This window comes from Rhinopithecus bieti, unplaced genomic scaffold (assembly GCF_001698545.2).
Source record: "Rhinopithecus bieti isolate Rb0 unplaced genomic scaffold, ASM169854v2 scaffold_61534, whole genome shotgun sequence".
Classification (NCBI taxonomy): Eukaryota; Metazoa; Chordata; class Mammalia; order Primates; family Cercopithecidae; genus Rhinopithecus; species Rhinopithecus bieti.
In genome coordinates this window covers 31,363-48,723 of record NW_016823205.1, presented here as the reverse complement: position 1 = coordinate 48,723, position 17,361 = coordinate 31,363, and the positions used below count along the sequence as shown (strand labels likewise).

The window sequence follows — 17,361 nt, the reverse complement described above, 5'->3', positions numbered from 1 at the left end:
AAAAAAAAAAAAAAAACAAACAAAAAATAAAAAAATAAAAAAAATAAAATAAAATAAAACATAGCTCTGCCCTTTACTAGTCAGGCCTCCATTTTTTTGGATTTAAAGATAATTATACTTTGTCAGTTAGGCATGTCTTTGGGAAAACATAGAGAAGGTCATGTTGATTATTTATCTTGGAATTGTCCAAATCGTCAGAGATTATGATGTTGGTTTCCTGTCAGTTGTGCCAACAATGACAAGTAATGACCTGATATGAAATCAAGAGAGAGGAAAGCTCTGGTCAGGCACAGTGCCTCACACCTGTAACCCCAGCATTTTGGGAGGTCGAGGTAGGTGGATTGCTTGAGTTTAGGAGTTCGAGATCAGCCTGGGCAACGTGGCAAAATCCCATCTCTGCAAAAAATTAGCCAGGCGTGGTGGCACATACCTGTAGTCCAGGCTACATAAGAGGCTGAGGCAGGAGGATCACCTGAGCCTGGGGAGGTCGAGGCTACAGTGAGCCATGATCTCACCACTGCACTCCAGCCTGGGCAACAGAGTGAGACCTAGCTCCAAAAAAAAAAAAAAAAAAGAAGAAGAAGAAGAGAGAGAGGAAAGCTCTAAGTTGACAGAACTCCTAAAACCAAGCTGCCTAGAAACAGCCATACACCCATTAGTACACTTGGAAGAAGGCATCACATTATGGGACAGGGGATGAAAGCTCGGGGGTGAGGCAGGTAACAGAAATGAAAAGGACAGGTGGGAGAGGAATGTGGCAAGCTGATGCTGGCACGCCTGGGCTGCTGAGTTCATTGGCTCGAGCTGATCTTGTCATGCACGATGCGATTCCAGTGTTGCCAGATCTCTGGGGTTTTCTTTTTTTTTTTCAGGAGAAGCCAGAAATCTAGATTTTTATGTCATCAAATTTTTTTTTTGTAAATGCTGGCACCACATTTAACTCAGAAAAGGGAGGAAAAAACACCAGGTGAAGGAAAGCCTCCCTGCAGGCCAGATGTTGCCCCAATAGGGCTGTGGCTGCTGGTGGTGAGACTATTCCAGGACACAGAAGATGGATGATCATGATAATAATGGTGCATCACCATGGTGAGGCTTACCTGCTTCCTTATAACCACTGCAAGAGGCAGAAGTGTGTCGCACACTAAGACCCTCTTATCCCGATAGATCAACAGTAGCTCTTAACCTCCTCTGGGAGTTGGCCCCTTCTGAGAGCCTAATAAATCCTGTAGACTGCCTTCCAGAAACATGCACATACCATACACAAACACAGGCGTGGCATGGAATTCAGACCTCCCGAGGCATCTCTCCAGACTCCAGTTGAAGACCCAGCTTTTTATTTAGAAACCTCAGCTCTTCAGAATGACACAGTGCCTATGGGAATTCCTGAGGTTTTGCTGTACTCTTCAGTTCTATGGTGTTCAGTCTATGGTTTTAAACTTGTGTGTTTGCTGTTTTGTAGATTTTCCCAAACCCAGTCATTCTTCCCATTTGTTTTTGAACTAAGTAATTATTGCTTCTCAGCCTTTGGCTAAGATCAACTAAACTGGGTAATTAGCAGTTATAATATCCTAAACACAAGTGTATGCATATGAACGGAGCACCAGGGGTAGGAATAGAATGATTCTCCTCCCTGCAATCCTGTCCACATCTGCCCCTACCTCCTTGTCTTTGGAGCCTTTGAGATGGAGAAAACAGTGAAGAGAAGAGTAGCTGAGAGCTGCTTCTAATGCCTGCAGCCTGCTGCTGAGAGCTAGCCACGTGTCCAGAGAACAACTGTAAACATCCTTAGGAGCTGGAGGCCTTCTCAAAGAGGCCTTGCATTATAGCCAGTGCAGGAGGGTGTGTTTACCCAAGTCAGAACACCACAGCTTCTAACTTTGGTGTTGGAACTAGATTTTATCACTTAGTTCCACTGGTGCAGTGGCTCACGCCTGTAATCCCAGCACTTTGGGAGGCCAAGGCGGGCGGATCACGAGGTCAGGAGATCGAGACCATCCTGGCTAACGTGGTGAAACGCCGTCTCTACTAAAAAATACGAAAAAATTAGCCAGGCATGGTGGCGGGCGCCTGTAGTCACAGCTACTCTGGAAGCTGAGGCAGGAGAATAGGAGAATGGCGTGAACCTGGGAGGCGGAGCTTGCAGTGAGCCCAGATCAAGCCACTGCACTCCAGCCTGGGCGACAGAGCGAGACTCTGTCTCAAAAAAAAAAAAAAAAAAAAGAGGCACTTCCCTCCTTTAAAAGTACTGCTTTGTAAAATTTGTGTAAATAACCAAAATATATACGGGCAAGTATTATAACAGAAAATATCTTTTGATTTTGTTTGTGGATGTAGACTCTTTGTTAGCTTTTGCTTTTTGAATTTAGGGAGAAATGAAACTAGCAAAACTCTTAAGAAGTAATCAAAGTAAAGTAATCAAAGTCCATGCAGTTAAAGGGAATTACAAAACAGAGCTAATGGTGACCTCAGTTTCGCAAGATGTGACTTATAAAATACACCTTTAATGTTATATGTGATTTGTTTTCTCTCATGAGAAATAAACTTGCAGATTCGGTAGGCAACTGCTGATATATTCTAGTTCTCTCTTTTTTTTTTTTTTAAACGGAGACGGAGTTTCTCTCTTTTTGCCGAGGTTGTAGTGCAATGACGTGATCTCAGCTCACCACAACCCCCGCCTCCTGGGTTCAAGCGATTCTCCTGCCTCAGCCTCCCAAGTAGCTAGGACTATAGGTGTGCACCGCCATGCCTGATTAATGTTTTTTTGTATTGTTTTAGAAATGAGGTTTCGCCATGTTGGCCAGGCTGGTCCTGAATTCCTGACCTCAGGCGATCTGCCTGTCTTGGCCTCCCAAAGTGCTGGAATTACAGACGTGAGCCACCATGCCCGGCCTATTCTAGTTCTTAGAAGGCTAATTTGGTCAGGTGCAGTGGTTCAAGCTTGTAGTGCTAAGCACTCATGGAGGCTGAGGCAGGAGAATCACTTGTACCCAGTTCAAGACCAGCCTGGGCAACATGGCGAAATTCCACCTCTATAAAAAAGTAGCTAGGTGTAGTGGTGTGTGCCTCTAGTCCCAGCTACTGGGAAGGCTGAGTAAGAGGATCACCTGAGCCTGGGAAGTCAAGGCTGCAGTGAGCTATGATCGCCCCACTGTACACTGCACTCTGGCCTGGGCAAAACAAGTGAGACCCTCTTCCATAGCCCCCCAAAAAAGGCTAATTTGTGAGAGATTAATTAATTAATTTTTTTTTTTTTTTTTGAGACAGAATCTCACTCTATCACCCAGGCTTGAGTGCAATGGCACGATCTCGGCTCACTGCAACCTCTGCCACCCAGGTTCAAGCCATTCTGCTGCCATAGCCTCCCGAGTAGCTGGGATTACAGGCACACACCACCACACCTGGCTAATTTTTGTACTTTTAGTAGAGATGGGGTTTTGTTATGTTGGCCAGGCTGGTCTGGAACTCCTGACCTCAGGTGATCTACCCACCTCTGCTTCCCAAAGTGCTGGGATTACAGACATGAGTCACCACACCCTGCCAAAAGAGATTAATTTCTATATGTTATTTGTAATTTCTGTGCAGATGACTCTGAAATTCATACCTTTAGCCTTGTTTTTTTTCCCAATTACAGTTTTGTGTCTCCAGCTTCTCACTAGACGTTTCCACCTGGATGTCTTATTACCTCAAACACAGCATTTCTGAAATTCAACTTACATTCTTTCCGAGATTGGCACTGAGATTTGTTTTCGGGGATGCAGTTTCTCTCAGAAGTAGAGTTTTTCTTCCCTTGTTCTGAAATCTAACCAGCATCTCTTTTTTTGTTTGTTTGTCTGTTTTTTGTTGAGATGTCATCCTGCACTGTTGCCCAGGCTGGAGTGCAATGGCGCGATCTCAGCTCAGTGCAACCTCCGCCTCCAAGGTTCCAACAATTCTCCTGCCTCAGCCTCCTGAGTAGCTGGGATTACAAGTGCCCGCCACCACGCCCAGCTAATTTTTGTATTTTTAGTAGAGATGGGGTTTCACCACGTTGACCAGGCTGGTCTCGAACTTCTGGCCTTGTGCTCCACTGCCTCTGCCTCCTAAAGTGCTGGTATTACAGGCATGAGCCACCACACCCGGCCCTAACCAGCATCTTTGATCATTCTTTTTCTCTAGTCACTGAAGCCTATACATTATTTTCTTAACGTCTCTCAGATTTAGCCCTTTCTTTGCATTTTCTCTTCTGCCATCCTACCCCCAGAAGTGATAACACCTGCTTTATTTTGTTTGTTTAGTTAATTGTTTTTTGTTTTGAGGCAGAGTCTCACTCTGTTGCCCAGGCTAGAGTGCAGTGGCACAATCTGAGCTCACTGCAACCTCCACCTCCCAGGGTCAAGCGATTCTCCTACCTCAGCCTCCCAAGTAGCTGAAATTACAGGCGTGCGCCACCACGTCCAGCTAATTTTTGTACTTTTAGTAGAGACAGGGTTTCACCCCACTGGCCAGACTGGTCTCAAACTCCTGACCTCGTGATCCGCCTGCCTCAGCCTCCCCAAGTGCTGAGATTACAGGTGTGAGCCACCGTGTCCAGCCTGATTTCTAACTTATCTGTAAATGTTCTCCCTGCTTCCAGCCTATCACTCATTCGTGATGAGATTTAGCATCACCAAGCCCAACTTTGCTGATCTTATTGCCTCTGAAACTTCTCTGTGCTCCTGTCTCCCTTCTGACTACCTCTGATCAACCTGGCATGCAAGACCCTGTGTCAGCCGTGCGTCTCCAGCTGTCTCTCCTTGCTCAGTGCAAACACCAGGACAGTGCCCAAGCCAGCCCTCGCCCTCTCACAGTCCTCACTCAGAAGTCTCTGTGTCTTTGTCTTTCTTTTGTTTGTTTTTGTTTTGGAGTTGGGGTCTCACTCCGTCACCCAGGCTGGAGTACAGTGACAGGATCTCAGCGCACTGAAACCTCCATCTTCCAGACCCAAGCAGTCCTCCCACCTCAGCCTCCACAGTAGCTTGGCCCGTAGGCACATGCCACCATGCCTGGCGAATTTTTTTTTTTTTTTTTTTTTTTTTGGAATTTTTGGCAGAGGCAGGGTTTTGCCATGTTGCCCAGGCTGGTCTCCAACTCCTGAACCCAGGCAGTCTGCCTGCCACGGCCTCCCAAAGTACTAGGATTAAGCCACTATACCCGGCTGTCTCTATCCTTTCCTCGGACACCGATTCCACCAGCTCATAGGAGATGCTTAATGGATATTAATGGTTTGATTGTCCTCTCCTAGGTTAATGCTCTCCATATGGTCATTGTTTCATCAGCATTAGTAGAATAAAGGAACTACTTTAACGAAATCCTCCTTTTTTTCGAAAAACCTATATAAGATCTCCCACTTCTGTAACAATGTGAAGAGGCTGTCCAAAAGAAAACACTTAGAAGTTTTTTAAATGTTCCTAAACATAAAATGATTGGTTATCAGAAATAATCTGGAATTTGTTGAGAACATTTGTTTACACTCTTTCTCTTCCAAAAAAAAAAAAAAACCAGTTTTTTCATGCCTGTAATCGCAGCACTTTGGGAGGCTAAGACGGGCAGATCACGAGGTCAGGAGATCCAGACCATCCTAGCTAACACAGTGAAACTCTGTCTTTACTAAAAATACAAAATGTAGCTGGGCATGGTGGCAGGCGCCTGTAGTACCAGCTACTCAGGAGGCTGAGGCAGGAGAATGGTGTGAACCCAGGAGGCGGAGCTAGCAGTGAGCTGAGATCGCGCCATTGCACTCCAGCCTGGGCAATAGAGCAAGACTCCGTCTCAAAAAAAAAAAAAGTTTTTTGCCAAGCGTGGTGGTTCCCTTCTGTAATCCCAGCACTTTGGGAGCCTGAGGCGAGCAGATCACTTGAGGTCAGGAGTTCGAGATAAGTCTGGCCAGCATGGTGAAACCCTATGTTTTTTTTTTTTCTTAAACGGAGTCTTCCTCTTGTCACCCAGGCTGGAGTGCAATGGTGCAATCTCAGCTCACTGCAACCTCTGCCTCCCGGGTTCAAGCAGTTCTTTTACCCCAGCCTTCTAATTAGCTGGGATTACAGGCACCTGCCACCACGCCTGGCTTATTTTTTGTATGTGAAATCCTGTCTTTACTAAAAATACAAAAATGAGCTGTGCATGGCAGCAGGTACCTGTAATCCTTGCTACTAGAGAGGCTGAGATGGTAAAGTCACTTGAACCTGAGAGGCAGAGGTTGCAATAAGCCCTGATCGTGCCACTGCACTCGACCCTGGATGACAGAGCAAGACCCTGTCTCAAAAAAAAATGAAAAGAAAAAGAATGGTTTTTTGTTGTTTTGTTAGAGATGGGGACTTGCTCTGTTGGCCAGGCTGCTGTTCAGTTGTTCAGTCATAGTTCATTGTAACCTCCAACTCCTGGGCTCAAGCAGTCCTCCCAAGTAGATGGGACTACAGACATGCGCCACCACAGCCGGCTAACTTTTTTAAAAATCTTATTGTAAAGACAGGGTCTCACCGTGTTGCCCAGGCTGCTCTCAAACTTCTGGCCTCAAGTGATCCTCCCACTCAGCCTACCAATATGCTGAGATTACAGGCATGAGCCACTGGGCCCAGCCTAAAAGAACGGTTTTTGAAGGGGTTATGTGGAAGATCGCTCCCATCCTTTTTTTTTTTTTGAGCTGAAGTTTCACTCTGTCACCCAGGCTGAAGTGCAGTGATCAGATCTCTGCTCACTGCAACTGCCCCCTCCCGGGATCAAGCAATTCTCCTGCATCAGTTTCCCAAGTAGCTGGGACTGCAGGCACCTGTCACCACACTCGGCTACTTTTTATATTTTTAGTAGAGACAGAGGGTTTCACCATGTTTGCCAGGCTGGTCTCAAACTCCTGACCTCAGGTGATCTGCCTGCCTCAGCCTCCCAAAGTGCTGGGATTACAGGCATGAGCCACCACACCCGGCCGATTGCTCCCATCTTTACGATCGATCATCTTTTACTGTGAATAAATTTATTAGTTATATTTTTAAAATTTATGTTTATCTTATCTTGACCTAATTATCTTTTTATTGCTTGGATGAGTAATCTCCATTCCACTCTTAACATGGGGCATAAAATGTAACTGTGTTTATTCCCTGAGTTGAAGCTCTCCCACTATGTTTGGCCACAAGTAATACAATATATATTTTTACAACTGTATTATGGTTTTTACAATTATTATACAAATCACACGTTTCCATTAAAAAACAACTTGACAAATGCAGGGAAAAAAAAAAGTCACTCATGACCCTCCTCCATTAAATACACCTACTACTAACTCTTTATCTTCTGGTCTCTATTTCTAGATTTACTTATTTAAAATATGGTATTTTTATGTAGTATGTAACATTTTATACCCTATAAAGGGTGATAAAATTCTCTGATCACTGTATTTTAAAAATGAAGTGAATTGGGCCAGGCTCGGTTGTTCATACCTATAATCCCATAGCACTTTGGGAAGCCAAGGCGGGCAGATCGCCTGAAGTCAGGAGTTCGAGACCAACATGGGGAAACCCTGTCTCGACTAAAAACACAAAATTAGCCGGATGTGGTGGTGCATGCCTGTAATCCCAGCTACTCAGGAGGCTGAGACAGGAGAATCACGTGAACCCCAGGAGGCAGAGGTTGCAGTGAGCTGAGATTGCGCTATTGTACTCCAGCCTGGGCAACAAGAGTGAAACTCTGTCTCAAAAAATAAAATAAAAAATAAAATAAAATAAAAAGTGAATTGTTAACCATTTATGGTAGACTTACCATGTGCCAGGCTCTGTACTAGGCACTTGACTAGAATTCTCTTATTTAATGCTGCAAAACTCCCAGTGTGGTTAAGTGCTATCATTGTCCCTCATCTATACAGTGAGCAAGCTGAGCCTCACTGCTGGTAAATGGCAGAGGTGGGGTGAGAACCCAGGCAGCCCAGCCATGAGACCTGTGTTCCTAACCACTGTTCCTCCAGAGCGTGAAGCATGAGCCCTTCCCTGTGTGGCCAGTGTGGGCGGTGGAGAGCAATTTTCATTCTTTTCCTTCACAATAGCAAGATTGAGAAACTCACCAGAAATAGTGTGAATAATCATTTCTATAGCCCGTATTTACACCTTACAAATTATGAGCCACTTTCCTTCACTGTCTCTAATCCTCACAAGAAATCTTGATGGTTTGTGTACTGTGACCACCATTTCACAGTTGAGTAAACTTGATCAGAGAGCTCGAGTAACTTCTGCAGAGTCACAGAGCTAGTGACTTGGGGGAGTTAAGAGTCTAACTCCAAGATCTTCTGTCATACTACTTCTCAATTAAAAAAATTTTAAAAATATCTTCTAAAACCTAGATTAAAACAAGAAGAGAATGGTCCTTTGTCATTTGCATATTAGTAATGTTAGCATTTCTGTGGCACCAAGCTGACGGGATCCAGAGTGCATGAGATGCGTTTTGGTGTTGATCTGGGGGGGGAAGGGTATATTGAGCCTTGGCAGATTTGGCCTGGCACAGCTGGAAAACAAGGCTTCACTCACTTCTTGGAATTGCTCACATTAGAGCCTCTGAAATCAAGTATGTATAAAATAATGATTGCCTAATGAGAAGGCAGATTTGTGTGCACAAAAAGTGTTATTTATAGGAAGCATATCTGTTGTTACCAACCCCAGACATTTTACCAGGCCAAGAAGCTGGTTTATTTAAAATCATAGACCTGAAAAGGTCTTTGGGAATTTAATTGAGACCAGGCATAGTAGGTCACACCTGTAATCCCAGCACTTTGATAGGCCAAGACTGGCAGATCACTCGAGGTCAGGAGTTCGAGACCAGCCTAGCCAATATGGTGAAAACCCGCCTCTACTAAAGATACAAAAATTAAAGCCAGATGTGGTGGCTCATATCTATAATCCCAGCACTTTGGGAGGCTGAAGAGGGTGGATACCTAAGGTCAGGAGTTCAAGGCCAGCCTGGCCAACATGGCAAAAACCCATCTCTACTAAAAATACAAAAGTTAGCTGGGCCCAATGGCACGCACCTGTAATCCCAGCTACTTGGGAGGCCAAGGCAGAACTGCTTGAACCTGGCAGGCAGAGGTTGATATGAGCCAAGATTGCACCACCGCACTCCAGCCTGGGTGACAGTGAGACTTCGTCTCAAAAAAAAAAGGAAATTTAATTGAGAACACCAAGATCAGGGAAATTTCATTTTCTAAGGAAGTTAGTGAAGGAGAATGATCCAGAAATGTCTGCCCACATCATTTGAGTCTATTGAACCTTCCACTACACATATCATTTTGCTTTACTACTTTTGAAAAGTATAACAAATAGGCCAGAAAGAAATTCATTGCTGATTATGTGGTTTATGGTATGTGTATTTCAATAAATCAAATTTGTCACATTTAAAAATTAGATTTCCAGCCTGGACAACGTGGCAAAACCGCATCTCTACTAAAAATACAAAAAATTACCTGGGCGTAGTGGTGCACATCTGTAGTCCCAGCTACTCAGGAGGGTGAGGTGGAAGGATCAGCTGAGCCTGGGAAGTCGAGGCTGCAGTGAGCTGTGATTCTGCCACTGGACTCCAGCCTTGTTGAGAATGAATGAATTAATAAAAGTTAGAGCTTTAGTATTACAACTCCTTTACAATTTGTCTAGAAGGTTTTCTGGTCTTTATCAGAAAGCCTCCCTGCCCCCCACTCCCCCCAAAAAAATTAGGCTGGGCGTAGTGGCTCATGCCTGTAATCTTAGCACTTTGGGAGGCCAAGGCAGGTGGATCACGAGGTCAGGAGATCAAGACCGTCCTGGCTAACATGGTGAAACCCAATCTCTACTAAAAAATACAAAAAATTAGCCAGATGTGGTGACTTGCACCTGTAGTCCCAGTACTGGGGAGGCTGAGGCAGGAGAATTGCTTGAACCCAGGAGGTGATGGTTGCAGTGAGCCGAGATCACGCCACTGCACTCCGTCCTGGGCCAGAGAGCAAGACTCTATCTCAAAAAAAAAAAATTAGGGCTTCAATAGAATGGCAATAGTTTTTTGTTTGTTTGTTTTTGAGACAGAGTGTAGCTCTTTCGCCTAGGCTGAAGGGCAGTGACGCGATCTAGGCTCACTGCAAACTCTGCCTCCCAGGTTCATGCCATTCTCCTGCCTCAACCTCCCTAGTAGCTGGGACTACAGGTGCCTACCACCAGGCCCAGCTAATTTTTTGCATTTTTAGTAGAGACAGGGTTTCACCATGTCAGCCAGGATGGTCTCGAACTCCTGACCTTGTGATCCGCCCGCCTCGGCCTCCCAAAGTGCTGGGATTACAGGCATGAGCCACCGCGCCCGGCTAGAATGGCAATACTTTTATATTAACTACTTTTCAAACAACTACTATTTGCCTTATTTTTGTCACTGTCTCTTTTTTGTTTTTTTTCTAGATTAATGATGTTTTGCAGCAGTTTTCTACGTCTGAAATTTTTTATGTCTCTGGAACCCAGAATTTATTAAGAGATGGAGGAACCTCCGAAAAACTATCTGAACACAATGGACCTTGAGAAAGACGAACCTCTCAAAAGCACCGGCCCTCAGATTTCTGTTAGTGAATTTTCTTGCCACTGCTGCTATGACATCCTGGTTAACCCCACCACCTTGAACTGTGGGCACAGCTTCTGCCGTCACTGCCTTGCTTTGTGGTGGACATCTTCAAAGAAAACAGAATGTCCAGAATGCAGAGAAAAATGGGAAGGTTTCCCGAAAGTCAATATTCTCCTCAGGTAATGCTCAGCCTGTATTGGTAGCACAGATAGCCCATGAAATGTGGTTTCTCTCTTTGTTTTTTTTTTTTTTTTTTTTTTAAACAGAGATGGGGTCTCGCTATGTTGCCCAGGCTGGTCTCAAACTCCTGACCTCAAGTGATCCTCCCACTTCAGCCTCCCAAAGTGCTGGGATTACAGGTGTGAGCCACCACATCCGGCCAATGGGCTTTCTCTTAATGAGAACAGCAGTGTTTGAAAGGTTGCACACTTGGAATCCACCTCCTTGGGGTCATAGTGGATCTTCTGGAATATGAGTCAGGGAGCTCAAGGAACTGGAAATCCAGATTATCTTCCTCATAGGTGACCATGACTTTTTAAATTATTTATTATGAATGAAGGAAGGAAAGAAGGTCTGGTTAGCCGACCATTGCTGGTAATCCTGTCATAAAGCCCAGACCAGTGGCTCACGCCTGTAATCCCAACACTTTTGGAGGCTAAGGCAGGAACGTTGTTTGACGCCAGAAATTTAGAACCAACCTGGACAACACAGTGAGTCCTTATCTCTACAGAAAGTTTTAAAAGTTAGCCAGGTGTGGTGGCACTTGCCTGTGCTATGCCCAGCTATGCCAGTGGGTGAGATGGGAGGATTGCTTGAGCCTGGGAGTTCGAGGCTGCAGTGAGCTCACACCACTACACTCCAGCCTGGGCAACACAGCAAGACCCTGTCTCAAAAATAAAAAAGGAAAGAAAGCAAATGGTATAACTGTACAATTGTGAATAACTGGTTTGTTGCTGATTTTAATAATCTTTAAATAACCCCAGTTCCAGTTATCACATTAATAGAGTTTCTCATGTGTAGCAACATAGTGCCAAAGCCACCTTTCAGATAGCTTGTTATTTTCTGCTTCCTTGGTTCATAGTGTACCTGTGAAGGCTCTGAGGCTTAAATCCTCTTCCCCCTTCTATTGTCTTAGCAATGTGTGTGCCCTTCTTGATTTCAACAGAGTACTAGAAAGTTCCATAAGGCCGGGTGCAGTGGCTCACGCCTGTAATCCCAGCACTTTGGGAGGCCGAGACAAGCGGATCACAAGGTCAGGAGATCGAGACCATCCCGGCTAACACGGTGAAACCCCGTCTCTACTAAAAATACAAAAAATTAGCCGGGCGTGGTGGCAGGTGCCTGGCAGTTACTCGGGAGACTGAGGCAGGAGAATGGCGTGAACCCAGGAGGTGGAGCTTGCAGTGAGCCGAGATCACGCCACTGCACTCCAGCCTGGGCAACAGAGCGAGACTCCGTTTCAAAAAAAAGAAGAAAGTTCCATGAACCCAATCTTTTCTTTTTCACAAAAAATGTGTTTACACTTTGCTCTTACCTGTCAGTCTTACTTTAGCTGAAGGTTAAATTTAATCTGAAATTAAAGGAGGGTTCTTTGTGTATAACTGAAAATTTAGAAAGTTCCCTACAATTTAAGCTGGTCTTTCTCTTATAACTGAATTTTGCTTTTTTCCCTTCTTATAAACTGATTTTAATAATATAAGATACATATATACATTGTTTCATATATATATGAAATATTTATATATTCATTGGTTATGTTCTTTGAACAAAGTCTCACTCTGTCGCCCAGGCTGGAGTGCAGTGGTGTGACCTTGGCTCACTGCAACCTCCACCTCCTAGGTTCAAGCGATTCTCCTTCCTCAGCCTCCGGAGTAGCTGGGATTACAGGCGCCTGCTACTAGGCCCAGCTAATTTATTGGGTTTTTTTTGGTTTGCTTTTTCAGATGGAGTTTCGCTCTTTTCCAGGCTGGAGTGCAATGGCGTAATCTTGACTCACCACAACCTCTCCCTCCCGGGTTCAAGCGATTCTCCTGCCTCAGCTTCCCTAGTAGCTGGGATTACAGGAACCTGCCACACGCCCAAGTAATTTTATATTTTTAGTAGAGATGGGGTTTCCCCATGTTGGTGAGGCTAGTCTCAAACTCCTTCCGTCAGGTGATCCGCGCGCCTTGGCCTCCCAAAGTGCTGGGATTATAGGCGTGAGCCACCGCGCCTGGCAAATGTTTGTATTTTCAGTAGAGACAGGGTTTCATGATTTTGGCCAGGCTGGTCTCGAACTCCTGACCTCACCCGTCTTGGCCTCCCAAAGTGCTGGGATTACAGGCATGAACCACTGCTTAAAAATACTTTTAAACATACATGCATGTGCCAGGCTGGGCACGGTGGCTCACACCTGCAATCCCAGTACCTTGGGAGGGCTGAGGCAGGCAGATCTCATGAGGCCAGGAGTTTAAGACCAGCCTGGCCAACATGACCAAAAATACAAAATTAGCCTGGTGTAATGGCGCATGCCTATAATCCCAGCTACTCAGGAGGCTGAGACATGAAAATCACTTGAAGGACGTGGAGGTTGCAGTAAGCTGAGATCAGGACACTGCGTTCCAGCCTGGGTGACAGAGCAAGACTTTGTCTCAAAAAAAAAAAGTGCCAAGAGAAAATGCAAGTATTTTCTACCTCATTGATGTGCTGTCTGCATGGTTCTGCAGTTTACTATTTTAAATCAACTAGTAAACGTATATCATCAGGTTGGTGCAAAAGTAATTGTGGTTTTTACCATTGAAAGTAATGGTAGGCTGGGTGCAGTGGCTCATGCCTGTAATCCTAGCACTTTGGGAGGCCGAGGTGGACAGATTGCCTGAGCTCAGGAGTTCGATACCAGCCTGGGCAACATAGTGAAAACCCATCTGTACTAAAAATAAAAAATTATCTGGGCGTGGTGGTGCGCACCAGTGAGCCAAGATTGCGCCACTGTACTCCAGCCCCAGCCTGGGCAACAGAGTAAGACTCCGTCTCATTAAAAAAAAAAAAAAGAAAGAAAGTAATGGTAAACAACCTAATAGATTGTTTCAATTTTTTTGCTTTTACCCACAGGACTATAGTATATTTCTTGTCAATTCTCCTAGGGTAACTATATATCATTAAATATTGACTATCAGGGTTTTTTTGGCCTCTAAACATTATATTTAGTCAAACAACTGTCTTAATTTTTTTTTTCTATTCTCCATAGGGATGCCATTGAAAAGTTATTTCCCGATGCCATTAGAATGAGATTTGAAGACATTCAGCAGAATAATGATATAGTCCAAAGCCTTGCAGCCTTTCAGAAATATGGGAATGATCAGATTCCTTTAGCTCCTAACACAGGCCGGGCGAATCAGCAGAGGGGAGGGGGATTCTTTTCCGGTGTGCTCACAGCTTTAACTGGAGTGGCAGTAAGTCGATCACTGTGTTCCTCTGTGCCCCTCACACCTCACCCCCCAAACCCTGATTTCCCCTGAAGTCAGTTCTATTGAAATCACTTAAATAATTGATGATGTGACTGCATGTAATTACTGTGTACATTGAAATCTGCTGGGTTCTATGATTTCTTCAGGAATGTTGCTTACTCCGGTAGATCAGATCATAGTACCTAGTAAATGGAGAAAGGTGGTAGAACTGGAATTCAAGACCATGTCTGCCTTGGTAATACAATCTTTTTTTGTCTTTTTTTTTTTTTTTTTTGAGACGGAGTCTTGCTCTGTCGCCGGGGCTGGAGTGCAGTGGCCGGATCTCAGCTCACGGCAAGCTCCGCCTCCCGGGTTCACGCCATTCTCCTGCCTCAGCCTCCCGAGTAGCTGGGACTACAGGCGCCCGCCACCTCGCCCGGCTAGTTTTTTGTATTTTAGTAGAGACGGGGTTTCACCAGGTTAGCCAGGATGGTCTCAATCTCCTGACCTCGTGATCTGCCCGTCTCGGCTTCCCAAAGTGCTGGGATTACAGGCTTGAGCCACCGCGCCCGGCTTTTTTTTTTTTTTGAGATGGACTCTTGCCCTGTCGCCCAGGCTGGAGTGCAGTGGTGCGATCTAGGTAAAAGCTTTCTTTTAGGGAGGTGAAAATGTACTAACACCAGCTGTGGTGATGATTACAGATATTTGTGAACACATTAAAAACCATGGATTGTGCACTTCAAATGTGTGAATTTTATGTGGATGATCTCTCTCTTTTTTTTTTTTTTTTTTAATTGAAGTTTTGCCCTGTTGCCTAGGCTAGAGTGCAGTGGCATGATCTCGGCTCACTGCAGCCTCCACCTCCCGGATTCAAGTGATTGTCCTGCCTCAGCTTCCTGAGTAGCTGGGATTACAGGCTTGTTCCACCGCAACAGGCTACTTTTTGTATGATTAGTAGAGATGGGGTTTCACCATGTTGGCCAGGCTGTCCTGGAACTCCTGACCTCAAGTGATCCGCCCGCCTCAGACTCCCCAAGTGCTGGGATTATAGGTGTGAGCTACCACGCCTCGCCTTCCTTGGTAATACAATCTTAAGAACCCATCAGTTTACTAACTTCAAATGTGGAGACTATTTTCTTTCAAAGTTCTATGTGTAAAAAATCGAAATGCGTTTCCAGTAGAAAAGGCACAAGTCAGATATGTTGAGCAAGTTGATGGAGTCAAGGCACCACCTGCTCCCAGGTGCCTGAGATGAATCGTGTTCTTGCCTCTGTGCCCTCACTGCCCGGCAATCAGCAGAGAGAGGCACCCAAGGAGAGCTGTGCTCCCCAGCTCTCTGTGGCAGTGGCGTTTCCCTGCTTCTGTGTACAGACTCCACACCATTCCCTATGAGCTCAACCTCTTCCTTTTCCTGCCTCCCACCCACATCTTTAGAAACTGGCATCTCTGCCTCTCCGTGGTCTAAAGTCCCTGTCACTCTTCCGCAGGTGGTCCTGCTTGTCTATCACTGGAGCAGCAGGGAATCTGAACACGACCTCCTGGTCCACAAGGCTGTGGCCAAATGGACGGCGGAAGAAGTTGTCCTCTGGCTGGAGCAGCTGGGCCCTTGGGCCTCTCTTTACAGGGAAAGGTTTTTATCTGAACAAGTAAATGGAAGGTGAGGAGCAAAGCCTTCTGACACACCATGGACATTTTAGAAAACAGCTTTATGGAGATGTAATCCAGGCTAGGCGCAGTGGCTCACACCTGTATTCCCAGCAGTTTGGGAGGCCGAGGCGGATGGATCATTTGAGGTCAGTAGTTTGAGACCAGCCTGACCAATACGATGAAACCCCATCTCTACTAAAAATATTTTTAAAAATTAGCCGGGCGTGGTAGTGCACACCTGTCATCCCCATCTATTCGGGAGGCTGAGACAGGAGAATCACTTGAACCTAAGAGGTGGAGGTTGCAGTGAGCCAAGATCATGCCACTGCACTCCAGCCTAGGCAACAGGGCAAGACATCATCTCAGAAAAAAAAGAGAGGTGTACAATCCACATAAAATTCACACATTTGAATTGCAGAATCCATGGTTTTTAATGTGTTCACAAATAGTGTAATTATCACCACAGCTGATTTTAGAACATTTTCATCACCCTAAAAGAAAGCTTTTACCCTTTAGTCAACCCTCCTTTCTCCCCAACCCCCAGCCCGTGGAAACCATTCTACTTTCTGTCTCTACAGATGTGTCTATTCTGGACTTTTCATGTGCGCGGATTCATACAGCGTCTGGTGTTTGTGTCTGGCTTTTTCACTTAGCATAATTTTCTTTCAGGGTTTACCCACGACATGCCATGTGTCAGTACTTCATTCCTTTTTATGGCTGAATAATAATTCTACTGTAAGAGTATACCGTATTTTATTCAGCCATTCATTCGTTGCTGGACATTTGGGTTGATTCCATTTTTTGGCTATTATGAATAATGATGCTATGATCGTTCACGTGCAGATTCTTGCATGAACATGTATTTTCAATACTGTCTTGGAGTGGAATGACTGAGTCATAGGGTAAGTCTATTCTGACTCTATGTTTAACTATCAAACTATTTTCCACAGCAGCTATACCGTGTAATGTCCAGGTCATTTAAATTTCTTTGTTGCTTCCAGATTATAAAATTGTGTAAGGAAAAATTCTCTCTAATCACAAGAATAAACACAGAAGACTTTTGTGACCAAATGTATGGGGTTCTCCCACACACACCCAACAGCAGCCACCAGCTGGATGTCCTCTAATTCAGTTCCCACACTGACTACCCAGAGATACTGTCAGATCCCACAGGGTGAGGGCTCTGCCCCCAAGATTGCCCCTGACTAATTCTAGTCACAAATCCAGGCTTCCAGAGTTTCTGACCCACCAGCTTCAAGTTGGAGTTCCCATGATTCCCTCTTTGGGTTCAAATTAATTTGCAGGAGCAGCTCACAGAACTCAAGGAAATGTGTAACTTTCACTGGTTTATTATAAAGGATATTGCAAAAGATACAGATGAAGAGACACTTAGGGCGAGGTGTGGGGGAAAGGGCACAGAGCTTCCATGCTCTCCATGGGTGCGCTCCCCCCAGGAAGCGCACATGCTCAGCTGTCCAGAAGCTCACTGAATCCTGTCCCCTTGAGTATTTTGTTTTTGTTTTTTCAGACAGGGTCTCACTCTGTAGCCCAGGCTGGAGTGCAGTGGCACAACCTCTACTCACTGCAAACTCTGCCACTCGGGCTCAAGGAGTCCTCCTGCCTCAGCCTCCCAAGTAGCTGGGACTACAGGCGCGTGCCACCACGTCCAGCTAATTTTGTAATTTTTATTTTTATTTTTTTTAAGAGCCAGGTTCTCACTATG

The 17,361-nt window shown here is 45.1% G+C and overlaps 1 protein-coding gene across 1 annotated transcript in view; it reads left to right on the top strand.

The window, feature by feature from the left end:
• BFAR (bifunctional apoptosis regulator) overlaps window positions 1-17,361 on the top strand; it is a 40,591-nt gene that overhangs the window by 4,526 nt on the left and 18,704 nt on the right. The window contains exons 2-4 of the mRNA XM_017861338.1: window positions 10,410-10,745; window positions 13,793-13,997; window positions 15,479-15,648. Coding sequence (XP_017716827.1) covers window positions 10,483-10,745; window positions 13,793-13,997; window positions 15,479-15,648 — 638 coding nt within the window. The 5' untranslated portion in view covers window positions 10,410-10,482. The remainder of the gene's footprint in view (window positions 1-10,409; window positions 10,746-13,792; window positions 13,998-15,478; window positions 15,649-17,361) is intronic.